Genomic DNA, 20,154 nt, shown 5'->3' with positions numbered 1-20,154 from the left:
ATTGTGAGAGCCAGCCCATAAAAAAGGCAGAACAGCAAAGAATTGATGCTTTTGAACTGTGGTGCTAGAGAAGACTCCTAAAAGTCCCTTGGACAGCAAGGTGATCAAACCAGTCAATCTTTAGGAAAATCAACCCTGAATCCTCATTGGAAGGACTGATGCTGAAGCACCAGTATTTTGGCTATCTGCTACTAACAGCCAACTCATTGGACAAGTCCCTAATGCTGTGAAAAATTGAGGGCAGAAGGATAAGAGGGCATCAGAGGATGAGATAGCTGGATGGCATCATTGATAAAATGAACATGAACTTGGGCAGACTTTGGGAGATGGTGAGGGACAGGGAGGCCTGGTGCACTGCAATCCATGGGGTTGCAGAGTTGGCCATGATTGAGTGACTGAATGACAACATCCAGGACTAGACACAATAATAGATAAATTTATATTTTTGAATTAAAAACTGGAGTATTTTTTTCTTATTCTGAGTATGAACTGAAATGTTTCTCCCTGAGATTTTATCTAGACAGAGAAATAAAGAGCTCACAGAACTTGTTTGAGTATGTTGCATACCAGTTACACTACAAATACATGATAGCATAACATTTCATTTCTGAAGCAATACTTAACCTTGGTGTTACTACTGAGAAGACAAAGAGTGGAAATAATTTGTGGTTCTGGATTGAAAGCTGTAGACATTTTCACCAGAGGTTAAAGTTAACGTATTGAGGGAAGACATTGTGTATTCTGGCAAGAAAATTATAGTAATATATCTCATAGTCTATACTGGACCACTAGGTCATTCTAATTACTCATCAAACTTAAAAAAGTAGAGAGGGCATCATTAAAATAAATACCATACTTACCGTAGTGTATGATAAAAATTAAGTTATCTTTTAAGAGCAATATATTTATGCTTTTAAATTTTGAATTATGGAGCTAGGTGGATAAAGAGTGGGGCAGAATGAAGCTAATGTTATTTAATGCATACAATTTAATAAGAAAATTATTCTTGGTACCAAAGCATGTTGCCATTCTGTGCCCATTGTGTAGTAAAATAGAATGCTGTATATCTCTATTTATTAACCTTATAGAGTGTTAGCTATTTCATCAAACAATAATTGGTCATTATAGAGCTAGATATTTCCCCAGACATTTGATTTGAATTGAAGGAATTCCCTGAGTGGCTCAAGACAACAGCATAAATCTTGAGAAATTTTATTGTACAAATAGACCAGTAGCCTATTGACCAGCGTAAACCATGTTAGGATAAGACACATTTTATAGCTTCAATTTCTTTATTAAACAATGAGCTTTATCTTATGTTTTAGCATTAAGCATTGGTGGTCATATAATTTCTCTGTTAACATACTCCATTAGTTAAAAATAGACTCATGGAGAATCTGTGGCCCTTATTGGAAAATGAGAACCGCAGGTCCAAATGTCCAAACGTAACATTAGTACAAACTTTCCAAATTGAAGAAAAGTATGATTTATAAAATAGAAGGTTCTGAACCACCTACAGTATAATAAGTTGATATGTCTACTCAACCTGTCACTGATGTCATTGCATTTATAATACTGTGTATACATGTATTATATGAATATGTAGCAAAATATGCTTACATTGCTTGATAGTCATAGGGAATATGTTACTAAAGATGTGTTGCTGAGTATATTATTGTAGTGGCTATATTATTTCTTTCTAATTAAAGTGTCCTAGATATGTGATGTATTTTATTTAAATTGCATTTCCACAAACATTTTCAATAACTTTTGAATGTCAATGACAAAAATTTATTTTTTATTATATTCTCTCATATTATTTATTTGGTACATAACTACATTAAGGAAATAAAAACAAAGCTGAGACCTATCATGAATATGCACAAAGTGACTGAAAATTTCCCATTATAGACCTTAAGAACAATGTTTCTTTTGTTTTACTCCATCATCTAATCAATGTAAAGAAAATCTTAATTCTTTTACTCTGAGCTCTGATTGGAGTACAGTTTTTATTTACATCATTGCTATTTCAACCAATGATTATAAAATAATCATGATAGCCCATCCTTCCATCCTTCCTTGCTCAGTCATGTCTGACTCTTTGTGATCCCATGGCCTGTAGCCTGCCAGTCTCCTCTGTCTGTGTTGCCATTTGCCATTTCCTACTCTAGGGGATCTTCCCTACTCAGAGATCAAACCGACCTCTCTTGCATGTCTTGCACTCACAGTGGATTCACAGTGGTGGATTCTTTACCACTAGTGCCACCCAGGACCACTGGTAGCTCAGAGGTTAAAGCGTCTGCCTGCAATGCAGGAGACCAGGGTTCGATCCCTGGGTCAGGAAGATCCCCTGGAGAAGGAAATGGCAACCCACTCCAGTATTCTTGCCTGGAGAATTCCATGGAGGGAGGAGCCTGGTAGGCTACAGCCCACAGGGTAACAAAGAGTCGGACATGACTGAGCTACTTCACTTTCACTTTCAGCACCACCTGGAAGCCCAGTCATGATAGCATTTATATTTATATATGTGATTAAAAATTTTTATGAACTTAACATTTTATTTAATCTCTATTAGTATAATGTGCATTTGGTTTCAAAACATTTGTCCTGTTACCTTTATTCAATAATATTAACAATTGATTTAATAGCATTTCTCTTAATGATTTATATCTGAACATCTCATTTTTGTTTTCAACAGCTGAAGATGCATGTGGAGGAACAATGAGAGGATCTAGTGGCATCATATCAAGCCCTAGTTTTCCTAATGAGTACCATAATAATGCTGATTGTACTTGGACCATTGTAGCAGAACCTGGGGATACAATTTCACTCATATTTACTGATTTCCAAATGGAAGAAAAGTATGATTACTTAGAAATAGAAGGTTCTGAGCCACCTACAATATGGTAAGTAGACAGTTTCTATCAACTTAGCATTGATGTCATTGCCTGAGGCAAAATTGGGATTCAAGAACAACTATATTTGGGCCTTTAAAGAATTAGATATCTTAAAAGATTAACAGATTCAGGAAAATTATAAGGAGTAATTATCAGAGCTGAGGAAATTTTGAAGATTGGATACTGATATATAGAGTGGAATTTTGAAAGATGAAGCATTTCATCAAGTATTTCTTTATCACTCAATGAAAAGTACTTTGATTTTATCAAAACTTGTGAAAGGAAATAAAAGTTGTTCCTACAGTTCTGTTCCTTAGTGTGCCAGTTCATATTTGGCATTCTTTTCAAATTAATTGAATAGTCTTGGAAATAATTTGCCTTTGGTTTTGTAAGTATATCTTTTAGGTACCATGTTATTTGAAGGCAAAAATTAAACACTATGATATGGGTGAATATGATCTATTTCTTTAGAAACTCAAGACATGGTCTCATGAAACTGCAGAGTTTTCAAAACATAATTTTAGGATATAATATTTTTAAAAAGAAAATACATATTTATGCTGTTTTAAAAATTTTAATGCACTGTTATCATTGAAGTGTAAAGTAAAATCAGTAATTGAGTGAAGAATGGTGGAATTAGTGAAATGAAGTCATAGGTAAAATCTAGACTAAAAGGGTATTTTAAGAAATGTAAAAATTTGATAAGAATACTGATAATTTATTGAAGGATTTTTATCAAAATCAATTAAATGAAGAGGTTTGCATTTTTAGATGATAATTCTTACTGAAATATAGAGATTGATTTGAAGTGAGGCCAGATTAGCTACAAGAAAATCTCTTAAGAGGTGATTGCTGTAATTTAAGAAAAAAATCATGATAGCTTGTATTAGGATGATATTGATGGTGATAAAGAAGTAGAATAACCTGATACATATTTAGGAGGTATAGTGATAAAGACCTCTGTAATGAAGAATGTTAAAGAAGGTGGTGTTCTAATAAAACATCGTTTTCTAGTGAGCATAAATTGGTGAAGGCCGGAGATATACTCACTGAGTTGGAAAATGTTGAAGAAAGGTCAAGTTTCGAATAGAAATACTGTGATTATTGAGAGTTGTTTTAGTAATATTATTTAGTTGTTTTAGTAATAAGTCTCTTTGAGACATATTAAAGCCATCTGATAGACAGTATCTATTTATATGATTCAATAGCTGTGAGTAGAAGCACAACTGATATGTATTTGATATTGATGGTAATAAAACAAAAACACATTGATAGGAGTCTAAAACAGAGAGATAGGAGGAAATACAAGGGATAAGGTGTCACATAGGCAAGAGAAGTATGAAGAAGGAAGAATAAGACGACATTGCAGATTGCCATCGAAAGGACACTAGGTAAAAGTGTGTGTGTTTCTTTTGTGACTCCATGGATTGTAGCACCAGGCTCCTCTGTCCATGGGATTTTCCAGGCAAGAATACTGAAGTGGGTAGCTATTTCCTTCTCCAGGGGATCTTCCTGACTCAGGGATCGAACCCAGATCTCCTGCATTGCAGGTGGATTCTTAACCGCAGAGCCACCACAGAGGCCCATATATTATATGCAAACACATAAATTAGATATACACACAAATATGTACACATTAGTTTGTGTATATGTGTGTGTGTATATATATACACACACACCTATATGGTATATTATCTTTCATATGTTTGGAATATATACATTTTATATATATATGCTAATGGCTTCTCTGGTGGCTCAGTGGTAAATAATCCGTCTGCCAATGCAGGTGACATGGGTTCATTCCCTGGGTTGGGAAGATTCCCTGGAGAAGAAAATGGCAACCCACTCCAGTATTCCTGCCTGGTAAATCCCATGGACAGAGGAGCTTGGTGGGCTCCAGTCCATGGAGTCACAAAAGAGTTGGACATGACTTAGCGACTAAACGACAGACAAATATATGCTAATAATTCCAAATTTAACAGTATTTCTCATATGGGGTTTTGTGTGTGTGTGTGTTTTTTTTGTAATATTTACATCAGAATTACCTTCAGTGTTTGTTAAAGTGCAGATTTACAAGCTCCTGCACAAATGTATTGATTTATATGCTATAGACATGAAATCAGTAGTCTGCAAACTAGATTATTCCACTCATTGCTATGGCAAGTAAAACAATAAGTTTGGTTTTATCACTATCGTACTCTGTCAATATAACTGTCCTATAAGCCATCCTACAAGAGTTAAAATATTTACCAGTCAAAAAACTGAAAGTCAAATTAACATGGTATATAAAATCAAACTAATTATATAATATATACATTTAAATATATGGTAAGGATTTATATAATGGATAGCACAAAGATTGTGTTAGTGAATCAACAATTATCCAACTAAATAAGATAAATTAATTAGAAGTAACTGACTATAATTTCATTCTACAAAATAAATATTACATATACTAATCCTATCAAACAAGTATTTCTCTTTACCACCTTATTTATGACAATTATGAGACTAAAATGTACAGTGAAGAAGCTGTGGTTCTGTATATTATTGCTTATTCACAGCAGTAAAACAATTTGATTAAATATGTATTGTGGTTATATAATTTTGACTTAACATTCATTGCTGTGATAAGAGAATTTAACATAAGATCTACCTTCTTAGCAAAATTTTAAGTATACAATACAGTGTTCTTAACCATAGGCACAATATTGAACAGCAGATCTGTAGAATAGAACTTACCTGTTTTACATAACTAAAACTTTAATTCTAGTGGATAGCAAATCTCCATTTCCTTTCCCTCCAGCCATTGGCAAATAACATTACACTCTCAGTTTCTGTAACTATATAAGATATCTCATAAGCAAAATCATGCAGTATTTGTCCTTCTGTGGCTGGCTTATTTCACTTAATGTAATGTCCTTAAGGTTCATCCATATTGTTGAATATAGCAGGATTCTTATTTCCTAAGGTTGAATGTTATTTCTTTATATGTGTATGCCACGTTTTCCTTACCCATTCTTCCAACATGGTTGCTTCTCTTTAGACGAATAGAGTACTCATAACATGGTAAGAGCCAGAGGGATTTTAGGGATCCAGCTGACCAGAGGGTTCTTTGAGGGAAATACGTTTTCAGGCTTATTGTGTATGTTGAAAATTCAGGATGAAAACCAAGATCTTCTAATAGTTACTGCAGTGTACTCTCTGACAAAAGTAATTCTTGTTATGCATACAACCAGGGCTTTTTCAAAAATATATGCCATATATCAGTAAAACATTTTGAAAGCCTGAAACTCTGACATATGAATAGCACAATATGGATTAATGCTTTTAAATGCCTAAAGTTCCTACTAGATATTTAGTTGATACCTAAATATGAATTTGCATCAAACAAAACTTCTTATAGATATCTAAGAATCCCTAGTATGGTTAATTTACCATTTTTAGTACATCTGAATGTATTTTTTTCTACCTTAAGGAAAACCTGTTTGACAGTGTACCTAGAAGAGGTAACACTTCTATAATATAGCCTTGCTTGCTCATCCATTAAATAATGAGCCTTGCTTGCTCATCCATTAAAATAAAAATTACATAATAGATGAAACCAGAATTAACACAAATAACTGGGAACTACTGAGAGAAGCATTTTGAAAGTTTTCTAAAAAGACCACTTCAATTTATGTACATGATGTTTCCTCTCTAACTTCTTTTTCATAGTATTCTTTAAAAAAAAACTGGAGTATAATTGCTTTACAGTGTTGTATTGCTTTCTTCTATACAGCAAAATGAATCATTTATATATATACATGTATCCCCTCTTTTTCAGATTTCCTTCACATTTAGGTTACAAAATAGCACTGAGTAGAGTTCCCTGTGCTATAAAGTAGGTTTCATTAGTTATCTATTTCATACATGATAGTGTATATATGTCGATCTCTGTCTCCCAATTCATTCCACCCACTCTTTCCCGCTTGGTATTCATAAGTTTTATCTCTACTTGTTTGTCTTTATTTCTGCTTTGAAAATAAGTTCATCTGTACCATTTTGGTGACTGCAGCCATGAAATTAAAAGACGCTTACTCCTTGGAAGGAAAGTTACGACCAACCTAGATAGCATATTTTGAGAAGGCAATGGCACCCCACTCCAGTACTCTTGTCTGGAAAATCCCATGGATGGAGGAGCCTGGTGGGCTACAGTCCATGGGGTCAAAATCTTTCAAGCTCAGCTCCAACAGTACATGAACCAAGAACTCCCAGATGTACAGTCTGGATTTAAAAGGGCAGAGGAACCAGAGATCAATTTGCCAACATCCCCTGGATCTTAGAAAAAGCAAGGAAATTCCAGAAGAACATCTACTTCTTCTTCATTACTATGCCAAAGACTTTGACTGTGTGGATCACAAAACTAGAATATTCTTAAAGAGATAGGAATACCAGACCACCTTACCTGCCTCCTGAGTAATCTGTATGCAGGTCAAGAAGCAATAGTTAGAACCAGTCATGGAACACCAAACTAGTTCAAAATTGGGAAAGGAGTACGTCAAAGCTGTATATGGTCACCTTGCTTATTTAATTGCTATGCAGAGTACATTATGCAAAATGCTGGGCTGGATGAGGCTCAAGCTGGAGAAAAGATTGCTGTGAGAAATATCAATAACCTCAGATATGCAGATGGCACCGCCCTTGTGGCAGAAAGTGAAGAGGAACTAAAGAGTGTCCTGATGAGGGTAAAAGGAGAGTGAAAAAGTTGGCTTAAAACTCTACATTAAAAAAAACGCTGAGATCATGCCATCCAGTCCTATCACTTCATGACAAATAGATGGGGAAAAAATGGAAGCAGTGACAGACTTTATTTCCTTGGGTTCCAGAATCACTGTGGATAGTGACTGCAGCCAGGAAATTAGAAGATACATGCTTCTTGGGAAAGAAAACTGACAAACCTAGATGGTGTATTAAAAAGCAGAGACATCACTTTGCCGCCGATTGTCCCTATAGTCAAAGCTGTGATTTTTCCAGTAATCATGTATGGATATGAGAGTTGGACCATAAAGAAGGCTGCTGCTGCTGCTGCTAAGTCGCTTCAGTCGTGTCCGACTCTGTGCGACCCCATAGACGGCAGCCCACCAGGCTCCCCCGTCCCTGGGATTCTCCAGGCAAGAACACTGGAGTGGGTTGCCATTTCCTTCTCCAATATGAAAGTGAAAAGTAAAAGTGAGCTCTGAGGAACTGATGCTTTCAAACTGTGATACTGGAGAAGAGTCTTGATAGTCCTTTGGACAGCAAGGTGATCAAATCGGTCAATCCTAAAGAATACCAGCTCTGAATATTCACTGGAGGGACTGATGCTGAAGCTGAAACTCCAGTACTTTGGCCAACTGAATCAAAGATGGGAAGAGCTGACTCATTGGAAAACACGCTGATGCTGGACAAGACTGAAGGCAGGAGGAGAAGGGGATGACAAAGATGAGATGGTTGGATGGCACGTTCAGTGGACATGAGTTTCAGCAAACTCAAGGAGATAGTGAAAGATAGGGGAGCCTGGCGTTCTGCAGTCCATATGGTCACAAAGAGTTAGACATGACTGAGCAAACGAACAATAACAACAACATATATACATGTTTGTACAGCATGCATATTTACCACATCTTCTTTATCCATTCTTTTATTGATGGACATTTATATTATTTCCATTTCCTGGCTATTGTAAATAGTGCTGCTGTAAACATTGAGGTCTGTGTATCTTTTTGAATTATGTTTTTTTTTTTTCCAGGTATATGCCCAGGAGTGAAATTGATGGGTCATATGGTAGTTCTATTTTTATTTTTCTTGAAGACCTCCATAATGTTCTCCATAATGGCTGTACCAATTTACATTCCAGCGAACAGTGTCAGAGAGTTCCCTTTTCTCCACACCCTCTACAGCATTCATTTTTTTATTTATTAAAAAAAATTTTTTTTTTGATTGTAGGAAAACTGCTTTACAGTGTTGTGTTGGTTTCTGACATACAACAGCACTAATCAGCCATAATTAAATATGTATCACTTCCCTCTTGAGCCTCCTTCCTACCCCCCATGCTGTCCCTCTAGGTCATTACAGAGTTCCAAGCTGGACTCCCTGTGTTATATGGGATCTTCTTACTAGCTATCTATTTTACACATGGTAGTATATATATATTGTTTCTACTTTCTCCATTCATCCCACTCTTTCCTTCTCCTGTTGTGTGCACAAGTCATTCTCTATATCTGCATATCTATTCCTTCTCTACAACTTAAGTTCATCAACACCATTTTTTTTATTCCATATATATGCATTAATACATGATAATTGTTTTTCTGACTTACTGCACTCTGTATCACAGGGTCTAGGTTTATCCGCCTCACTAGAACTGACTCAAGTTCATTCTTTTTAATCACTAAGTAATATCCCATTATCTATATGTACCACATCTTCTTTATCCATTCATCTGTCCATTGAGTATTCATCCATTGACAGATGAATGTCCAGGTTCCTTTCATGGGCTAGCTATGGAGTAAAGAGTGCTGGTATGAACTTTGGAGTACATGTGTCTTTTTCAATTATGGTGTTCACAGGGTATATACCCAATAGTGGGATTGCTGGTCCATATGGTAGTTTTATTCCTAGTTGTTTAAGGAATCTCCATACTGTTCTCTGTAGTGGCTGTATCAATTTACATTCCCATCAACAATGCAAGAGTGTTTTGTTTTCTCTGCAACCTCTCCAGCATTTATTGTTTGTTGATTTCTTTGACTATGGCTATTCTGACTGGTGTGAGGTGATATCTCACTGTTTTTTTGATTTGAATTTCTTTAATAATTAGTGATGTTGAGCATCTTTTCATATGTTCACTGGCTATCTGTATATCTTCTTTGGAGAAATATCTATCTAGGTCTTCTACACATTTTTTGATTGGGCTGTATTTTTTTCTGTTACTGAGTTGTATGAGTTGCTTATATACTTTGCAAATTCCAGCATTTATTTTTTGTAGATATTTTGATAATAGCCATTCTGACCAGCCCAATGTGATATCTCATTATAGTTTTAGTTATATTTCTCTAATATTTAGTGATGCTGAGCATCTTTTCATGTTGTTTCTCACTGTGTGTATGGTTTCTTTGGAGAAATGTCTATTTAGATCTTCTCCCCAATTTTTGATTCCATTTTTTTTTTAATTGAGTTGAATGAGCTGTTTGGATATTTTGGATGTTAATCCCTTGCATTTGTAAATATATTCTCCCATTCTGAGGGTTGCCTTTATATTTTTAATTTTTTCTTTATTTTTATTTACTTATTTTTAAAAATTATTTTTATTGGAGTACAGTTGTTTTACAATGTTGTGTTAGTTTCTACTTTATGTCAAAATGAATCAACCATACATATACATATATTCCCTCCCTTTTGAACTTCATTCTCATTCAGGTCACCAGAGTGCATTATGTCATTTCCTGTGCTCTTCAGTATGTTCTCATTGGTTATCTATTTTATACATAGCATTGGTAGTATATATGCATGCATCACCATCTCCCAATTCTTCCCACTCCCCGCCCCTTTGCTATCCATACATTTGTTCTCTAAGACTGTCTCTTTTTCTGCTTCTCAGATAAGATCATCTTTACCATTTATATAAGTGATGTTATACAATATTTGTTTTTCTCTTTCTGACTGATTTCTCCCTGTATGACATTCTCTAGGTCCATCCATGTCTCTAAAAATAACCTAATCTCATTACATTTTATGGCTGAGTAATATTCCATTGTAAATATTGACTGCATCATCTTTATGCATTCTTCTATCAGTGGTCATTTAGGCTACTCCCATGTTCTGGCTGTCATAAATAGTGCTGCTGTGAACATTGGGGCATATCTATCTCTTTGAATTATGATTTGCTTCTGGTATATGCCCAGGCGTGGAATTTCTGGGTCATATGATAGTTCTATTTTTAGTTTTTTGAGGAGCTTCCATAGTGTTTTCCATGGTAGTTGTTTCAGTTTACACTCTACCAGAAGTGTAGGAGGGTTCCCTTTTCTCGATACTCACTCCAGCATTTATTGTTTGTAGATTTTTGATAATAGCCATCCTGACCAGTGAGACCTCACTGTAGTTTTGCTTTGTATTTCTCTAATAATTATAATAAAGTTTCCCTAGTGGCTCAGATGGTAAAGCGTCTGTCTACAATGTGGGAGACCCAGGTTTGATCCCTGGGTTGGAAAGATCCCCTGGAGAAGGAAATGGCAATCCACTCCAGTACTATTGCCTGGAAAATCCCATGGACAGAGGAGCCTGGTAGGCTACAGTGCATGGGGTCGCAAAGAGTCGGACACTATTATAATTTTAATAGCATTGTTGAGCATCTTTTCATGTGCTTGTTGGTCATCTGTATGTAGGTTGAATTTTATTAAATGCTTTTTCTACATCTATTGAGATGATGTGTTTTTTGTTTTTCTTTTTGTTGGTATGGTGTGTCACGTTGATTGCTTTGTATGTATTGGATCATCCTTCTGACCTTGAAATGAATCCACCCAGGCCAAGGTGTATGATACATTTTAGGTGTTTTTGTATTTGGTCTGCCAAAATTTTGTTGAGAATTTTTGCATCTATATTCATCAAAGATACTGACTTATGATTTTCCTTTTTGGTAGTGTCTTTGTCTATTTTTGGTATCAGGGTGATGATGGTTTCATAGAATGACTTTGAGAATGGCCCCTCTTTTATGTTTTGGAAGAAATTTGAGATGGATTGATATAAGTTCTTTTTTGCATGTTTGGTAACTTTCCCCAGTTAAGCTGTCCAGTCCTGGATTTTGTTTACAAGGAGGTTTTTTTTTTTTTTTAATTACAGATTCTGTTTCACTTGTAGTGATCAGTCTGTTCAAATTATCTTTTTCTTCTTGATTCACTTTTGATTTGTTGGCATTTATTTGTTCATTGTATTCTGTTATTTATTTATTTATTTTTGGTATATCTTTTATAGGTTGTTACTTCCCCTCTTTCTTTTATTATTTTACTTGGGTCTCTCTTTTCTTCTTCATGAGTCTGGGCAGAGGTTTGTTGATTTTGTTGATCCTTTCAAAGAATTAGCTGTTGTTTTATTGATTTTTTTCTCCTATTTTATGAATGTCTAATATATTTCCTCTTTTATCTTTCCTTTTTTTTCCCTTTCTTCTGCAAACCTTAGGTTTTGTTTGTTCCTCTTTTTCTAATTCTTCCAGTTGATAGGTTAGGTTGTTATTTGAGATTTTTCTTGTCGTTTGAGGAAGGCCTGTATTGCATGAAATTCCTTCTTAAAGCTGCTTTTGTTGCATCTCACAGATTTGTATGGGTTTGTTTTGTCATTTTTATCAAAGTATTTGTTTTTGTTTTTTGTTTTTTCCAGTCTTACTGAGATATAATTGACACCCAGCACTATATAAGTGTAACATAATGATTTGACTGATGTACATCATGAAATGATTATCACAGTAAGTTTAGTAAACTCCATCGTCTCATAAAGATATGAAATTAAAGACAAACGATTTTCCATTGTGATGAGAACTCTTAGAATTTATTTTCTTTAATATATAATGTACAACAATATTAATTATATGTATGTGATGTTGTACATTGCATCACTAGTACTTAATGGTCCAAGCATTTTTTAAATTTCTTCTTTGATTTCATCGTTGACCCATTTTTTTTTTTAGTCTCATGTTCATTCCACATGTAATCTTTTTTTACTTGTTTATCTTTCTGAGATTAATTTCTAGTTTCATGCCATTTTGGTCAGAAAAGATGCTTGAAATAACTCCTGTCCTCTTATTGTTGAGACTTGTTCTGTCCTATTAGGTAGTCTCTCCCAGAGAAAGTTTCATTTGCACATGAGAAGAAAATGAATTCTGAATTTTTTTAATGTAAACCAATACAATATTGTAAAGTAATTAGCCTCCAATTAAAATAAATAAATTTAAATTAAAAAAAAAGAAAATATCAATGAAGTCCAACTGTAAGAATCTTTGTCGCCTTATCGATTTTCTGTTTGGAAGATCTGTTCCACTGATGTGAATAGGGTGTTAAGGTCTCCTACTATTATTGTATTTCTGTCAGGTTCTCCCTCTATGTCTGTTGGTATTGTTTTATGTATTTAGGTGCTCCTGTATAAGGTGTTTATATGTTAATGAGTATAATGTCTTCTTTTCGTATTGATTCTTTTTTCATTATTTACTGTTCTTTCTTTCAAAGTCCATTGTGTCTGATATGAATATTGCTAGCCCCACTTTCTTGTCATTTCTGACTGCATGAAATATCTTTTTCCATCCCTGCTTTCAATCTGTATGTGTCCTTTGCCCTAAAGCAGGTCTTTCATAAGCAGTATATTCTCATTTGATTCATTTGAAAGTATATTTTCCCATTCAGTAGGTTGTCTTTTTGTTTTGTTTCTGGTTTCCTTTGCTGTACAAAATACCTTTTTGCCCCACATTTAATTATCTGGACACACATAATGTTGTGGTTTTAAGACATCATTATATTTGTTTCCCCTATGTAATCATGTAAGATTCATCATGCTAAATAAAACATAATGGAAAGTATGGAATTTAATTATCTCTAAGTAACTATTACATGTTAGAGTAGTCTTAAAGTCTATAGTATCCTTAAAAGAAAAAATAGAATAATAAGCAGCCTAGTTTTTATATTTTGTATTATGTACTTGAAGAAAGGTGTAAAAACGCCAAATAGAAGATACTGGTTAAAAGTATTTATGAATTCACAAAATGGAGAACCATTCAGATTATGGTTGACAGGGAAACTTACAAAGAACTTTAGGCCCTGAATTGAATGTTGAAAGATAATAGTCTTTTAGCCAGTTACATGAAATCCCTGCTCATGCTATATCCATTAATCCTGCCACTTTTTGTTCCAACATTTAGGGAGTAGAATTATGTTTCCCTTAAAAATATATATTCAGACCCAAGTCCCTTGTATCTGTAAATGTGACTTTATTTGGAAATACAATCTTTGCAGATATGTTCAGCTTTAGATAAGGTCAGTTTAGATTTTAATGTGGGCCCTAATCCATTGATTGTCACTATTATTAGAACAAAATTTGGATATAGACATATAGGAAAGAAGAATATGTGATGCTGAGGCAGAGATTGAAATTACATATCTAGAGCTAAGGACTGACAAGGATTTCCAACAACCTTATGCAAGCTAGGAAGAAGTAAGGCAGGATTCTTCAGTAGGACAGAGCATACATAGTGCTACTGACCCTTGATTTCAAAATTCTGTGTATAGAACTGTGTGATAATAAAATTCTGTTGTCTTAAGATACCTAATTTTTGGTACTTTTTGATTAAATTCATTGGGAATTAATGAAGTAACAGTGATTTTCAATAATTCTTTCACGTTTCAGAGGACATTTAAAGGTATAACTAAGCTCTTTTATATAGTATATAAAATTTGTTCAAGGATTCAAGGACAGCTTTCATTTAAGAGGTGCTGAAATCCATCTGTTTGGCAGACATCACTCAGTGTATGCACCAGAGGCCATGTTAATTGCTAACAAAAAAGAACCAATAAGAGCACTTGCCCACAGTGCCAAAGAATGAGGTAGAAGGTGCTATATTCAAGCCTACAGAAAGAGTGCATTTACTTGAGAGTGGTAGAATGTAAAGAAAGGAAAATATTTAAAAATACCAAGGTAGTTTATTATAAATTTAAAAGACATTAATATCTTATATGTATAGTTTGGAAGATAATCACTCCAGGTTTCTCTGCAAAAATGCACTTAAATAGGATACCTTGTTATAAGTGATTAAGAAGTCAGAATGTCATAATAGAGAAATAAATCAGTGGTTTAACTGACTCTTCAAAGAAATCCAAAAAATAATATTGAATGGGAATGTACTGCTTAATTTTTACTTCAATAAAAATTTGGAGTATGTCCTTCTAGTGTGTACCTTTTCAGCTCTATCATGCCTATATGATTTGCCTTCATCAATGTTTGTAAAAAAAGATTGATGTCCTATTTCTCATACTTAAAGCATTTCATTTTTCTTTAGCCAATATGTAAAATCCTTTAAACTTACTGTGTTACTTCAATCTTCAAATGCAAATTTGGCAGCCCCTCTCTCTATATAATATTCTCTCTGCTGCTGTTGCTGCTAAGTCGCTTCAGTCATGTCCGACAGTGGGACCCCATAAATGGAAGCCCACCAGGGTCCCCCGTCCCTGGGATTCTCCAGGCAAGAACACTGGAGTGGGCTGCCATTTCCTTCTCCAATGCATGAAAGTGAAAAGGGACAGTGAAGTCTCTCAGTCGTGTCCGACTCTTAGCGACCCAATGGACTGCAGCCCACCAGGCTCCTCCTTCCATGATATTTTCCAGGCAGGAGTGCTGGAGTGGGGTGCCTTTGCCTTCTCCAACATTCTACTTAGGAAGAAAAAGATGAAACTAACTTGAAGAAATGAAAGTTGAATACTAGGGTGAATTGTTCTGGTAATCATTTCACTACTGCTAGCAAGTTCACTGAAAATAAGATTACCTGTGCTGAAAATATAAATGTAGATTTTGTGTTAATACAATAATTTAAACTTTGCAAATCTTATAATTATTAAGAAATACTTGCCAAAATATTTTCTTCAATATGTACTGAGTAATGTTATTTATTTTGAGAAATTCCAAGTTATTTTTACAATCTCAGTCATTTGTTTTATTTTAATATTTGCTTTCTAGGGATAGCTTAGGATAATATTCAGTTCAGTTCAGTTACTCAGTCGTTTCCGACTCTTTGCGACCCCATGAATCGCAGCACTCCAGGCCTCCCTGTCCATCACCAACTCCGGGAGTTTACACAAACTCATGTCGTTCGAGTCGGTGATACCGTCCAACCATCTCATCCTCTGTCATCCCCGTCTCCTCCTGCCCCCAATCCCTCCCAGCATCAGGGTCTTTTCCAATGAGTCCACACTTCACATGAGGTGGCCAAAGTATTGGAGTTTCAGCTTCAGCATCAGTCCTTCCAATGAACACCCAGGACTGATCTCCTTCAGAATGGACTGGTTGGATCTCCTTGCAGTCCAAGGGACTCTCAAGAGTCTTCTCCCACACCACAGTTCAAAAGCATCAATTCTTCAGTTCTCAGTTTTCTTCACAGTCCAACTCTCACATCCATACATGACCACTGGAAAAACCATAGATAGCCTTGACCAGACAGACCTTTGTTGGCCAAGTAATGTCTCTGCTTTTGAATATGCTATCTAGGTTGGTCATAACTTTTTCTAAGGAGTAAGTGCCTTTTAATTTCATGGCTGCAATCACATTTGCAGTGATTTTGGAGCCCAAAAAATAAAGTCTGCCACTGAAAGTCTGCCAATGTTTCCTCATTTATTTCCCATGAAGATAGGTTGGCCAAAAAGTTCCTTTGAGTTTTTCTGTAAAATGTTATGGAAAAGCTTGAATGAACTTTTTGGCCAACTCAGTAAATATTTTTTGAAAAGATAAAGGGCAAAAAAACCCCAAAAAACCTTCAAATATACTTCCTGCATCAGGATTGCTAAAATGTTGTTCTAATCCTTGTCCAAAGCAAAGTAGCATTTCCATTAATCTAAAATACATGCTGCCTGTGAAACAAAAGATGTTCTCACAGGTTTTATATCCATAATCTTGGATGTTTCAGAAAGTAACAGGTACAAATTAACTACTTTTCAAATCATTTTTTTTTTCTTTTCCTTTTAGCCCTTTGCTTTAAAAGGAGACCTGGCTTGATTTCTTATATGTAGTGATCTGGTTCTGAAGGTGTTTGTTGAATACATCTTCTCTGTGGCATTTACATACAGATGTAGTTCTTAAAGCATCTTGTCCATCCCTTACTTTTCAAATAGAATAAGAAAGTGATGCAGTGGTTTTGGCTAACTCAACAATATTTTCAAAATAATTTTCTCAAAGAGAAACAAAACAAAATAAAATATAGACTTTATAATAAAGATTTCCACTTTCATTAAAGCCAACATAGGCATTCAAAAATTAATCAAAATGAAGCTTTTCAACCCCTCAAATTTATACAAAAGTAGAATGACTAAGATAAGGAAAAATAAAGTTATGATATAATTTGTTTTATGTTCATACATTTTAATGAAAGGTAAGGTGAACTTTCATTTGGTTAGCTTATAATTTTTTTTTTAATTTAAGAATATTTTGAGGCAAGGAACATATTTCATATTTACTAAATTGGAATTTAGTAAACTAAATTGGAATTATTTAAACAATGGAAGTCTGTGAAACATACAATGGATTTCTTAAGAATCAGTACCATAAAAGAATACTTAATCTATTTTATCTGAAATTTGTCTCAAGGGGATCTGTGTGGCATGCAGGAAAAGGGAGTATATACTATATTCCCCAACTAACAAGTAGAGCTGGGAAAGCGATGCAATAAAAACTCCAGGAGACTCCAGGTATATCATAGTCTATGTAAGTGGCACCTGTTTCTGTTGTACAGTGCACAGCTAGTATGACTGTCAGTGGTCTCCTTTTTGTATTGAGCGTAGTTTCTTGCCAGGATGGTCTTCCTCTATCCAGACTGTACTACTATGACGAAAAGCTTTTAAGTCAATTCTTTTTTGATGAGTGAACATCCTTTCCTAACTCCAAACTCCCCTTCTTTTTTGTTTTAGATTTTACTTATATTTTCACATTAAAAACTCTAATTAGGCATCTCAGAAAACAAAGAAATAATCTTGTGCTGGAAACATGCATTCTTTCTGATTTCTCTGATGTCAAAACTGAGTCTCAAATTGAATCTCAAATATTAGTAATTTCTGGCTTTTGTTATTGTCCACCAAGTAGTTTAGTAACTGGTTGACACATTCCTTGCTTTCTTTTCTCATACTACATATTTTTGTATTCCTAAGTGAAGTTAAACTAGTTTCTTCTCATCTGTAGTCTTTCTTGTGTGTTAGAGATATTTATTAACTAGTTTCTCTGACTCTACTCTTCCATTCACTTCTTGTCATAATGCCTTCCTCAGTTCAGTTCAGTCGCTCAGTCATGTCCAACTCTTTGCAACCCCATGGATCACAGCACACCAGGCCAGTCTGTCAAATTCCCGGGGTTTACCCCAACTCATGTCCATCAAGTCGGTGATGCATTCCAGCCATTTCATCCTCTATCGTCCCCTTCTCCTCCTGCCCCCTATCCCTCCCAGCATCAGGGTCTTTTCCAATGAGTCAGCTCTTTGCATGAGGTGGCCAAAGTACTGGAGTTTCAGCTTCAGCATCATTCCTTCCAATGAACACCCAGGACTGATCTCCTTTAGGATGGACTGGTTGGGTCTCTTTGCAGTCCAAGGGACTCTGAAGAGTCTTCTAAAACACCACAGTTCAAAAGCATCATTTCTTCCATGCTCAGCTTTCTTCACAGTCCAACTCTCACATCCATATATGACCACTGGAAAAACCATAGCCTTAACTAGATGGACCTTTGTTGGCAAAGAAATGTCTCTGCTTTTGAATATGCTATCTAGGTTGGTCATAACTTTCCTTCCAAGGAGTAAGCATCTTTTAATTTCATGGCTGCCACCATCTGCAGTGATTTTGGAGCCCCCCAAAATAGTCTGTCATTGTTTCCACTGTTTCCCCATCTATTTACCATAAAGTGATGGGACCAGATGCCATGATCTTAGTTTTCTGAATGTTGAGCTTTAAGCCAACTTTTTCACTCTCCTCTTTCACTTTCATCAAGAGGCTTTTTAGTTCCTCTTCACTTTCTGCCATAAGGGTGGTGTCATCTGCATATCTGAGGTTATTAATATTTCTCCGGGCAATCGTGATTCCAACTTGTGCTTCTTCCAGCCCAGCTTTTCTCATGATGTACTCTACATATAAGTTAAATAAGCGAGGTGACAATATACAGCCTTGACGTACTCCTTTTCCTATTTGGAACCAGTCTGTTGTTCCATGTCCAATTCTAACTGTTGCTTCCTGACCTGCATATAGGTTTCTCAAGAGGCAGGTCAGGTGGTCTGGTATGCCTATCTCTTTCAGAATTTTCCACAGTTTATTGTGATGCACACAGTCAAAGGCTTTGGCATAGTCAATAGAGCAGAAATAGATGTTTTTCTGGAACTCTTCTTGCTAGGAATGATGTCCTAGACATTTCTTCCTAGACTAGTAATGTCTAGTCTAGGAATGTCTTCTGAGACTAACCCAAAATGTTGAGTGTTATTATAACCATAGTTTATAGTTCTATCTCAAATTGAAAAAAGTAGGGAAAACCACCAGGTCATTCAAGTACAATTTAAATTAAATCCCTTATACAGTGGAGGTGATTAATAGATTTAAGAGATTAGATGTGGTAGACAGAATGCCTGAAGAACTTTGCATGGAGGTTTGTAACATTGAACAGGAGGTAGTGACCAATACCACTCCAAGGGAAAGAAAAGCAGGAAGGAAAAGTGGGCGTCTAATGAGGCCTTACAAATAGCTAAGACAAGAAGAGAAGCAGAAAGAAAGGAGGAAAGGAAAGATATTCCAACTGAACGCAGAGTTCCAAAGAATAACAAGGAGAGATAGGAAAGCCTTCTTAAGTAAACAGTGCAAAGAAATAGGTAAAACCAATAGAATGGGAAAGACTAGAGATTTCTGCAAGAAAATTGGAGATACCAAGGCAAAATTTCATGCGAAGATGAGCATAATAAGTACAGAAATGGCAAGGACCTAACAGAAGCGGAAGAGATTAAGAGAGGTGGCAATAATACACAGAGGAATTATATAAAAAAAAAGTCCTAATGACTCATGTAACCATGATGGTGTTGTCACTAAACTAGAGCAAGATATCTTGGAATGTAACGTCAAGTAGAAATCATTACTACGAACAAAGCTAGTGCATGTGATGAAATTCCAGCTGAACTATTTCAGACCCTAAAAGTTGATGCTTTTAAAGTGCTTCACTCAGTTTGCAACGAAGTTGGAAAACTCAGCATGGGCCACAGAACTGGAAAAGGTCAGTTTTCATTCCAGTCCCAAAGAAGGGCAATACCAAAGAATGTTCAAACTTCCACACAGTTGCATGCACTTCCTATGCTAGCAAAGAAATGCTCAAAATTCTCCATGCTTGGCTTCAGCAGTATGTGAACCGAGAACTTCTAGATGTTGAAGCTGGATTTAGAAAAGAGGAACCAGAAATCAAATTGCCAACATAGAAAAAGCAAGAGAGTTCCAGAAAAAGATCTGCTTTATTGACAAAGCCAAAAGCCTTTGATTGTGTG

At 35.4% G+C, this 20,154-nt stretch overlaps 1 protein-coding gene across 3 annotated transcripts in view; it reads left to right on the top strand.

Annotated features, from left to right (window-relative positions):
• CSMD3 (CUB and Sushi multiple domains 3) overlaps window positions 1–20,154 on the top strand; it is a 1,478,779-nt gene that overhangs the window by 425,025 nt on the left and 1,033,600 nt on the right. For all 3 annotated transcript variants that reach the window (XM_086335396.1, XM_086335395.1, XM_086335397.1), the window contains exon 5: window positions 2,699–2,906. In XM_086335396.1, coding sequence (XP_086191522.1) covers window positions 2,699–2,906 — 208 coding nt within the window. The remainder of the gene's footprint in view (window positions 1–2,698; window positions 2,907–20,154) is intronic.

Source organism: Bos grunniens, chromosome 14 (assembly GCF_055505025.1).
Source record: "Bos grunniens cultivar Pamir isolate PY7600 chromosome 14, Bosgru_T2T1.0, whole genome shotgun sequence".
Lineage (NCBI taxonomy): Eukaryota > Metazoa > Chordata > Mammalia > Artiodactyla > Bovidae > Bos > Bos grunniens.
This window is presented reverse-complemented; position numbering and strand designations above follow the sequence as displayed.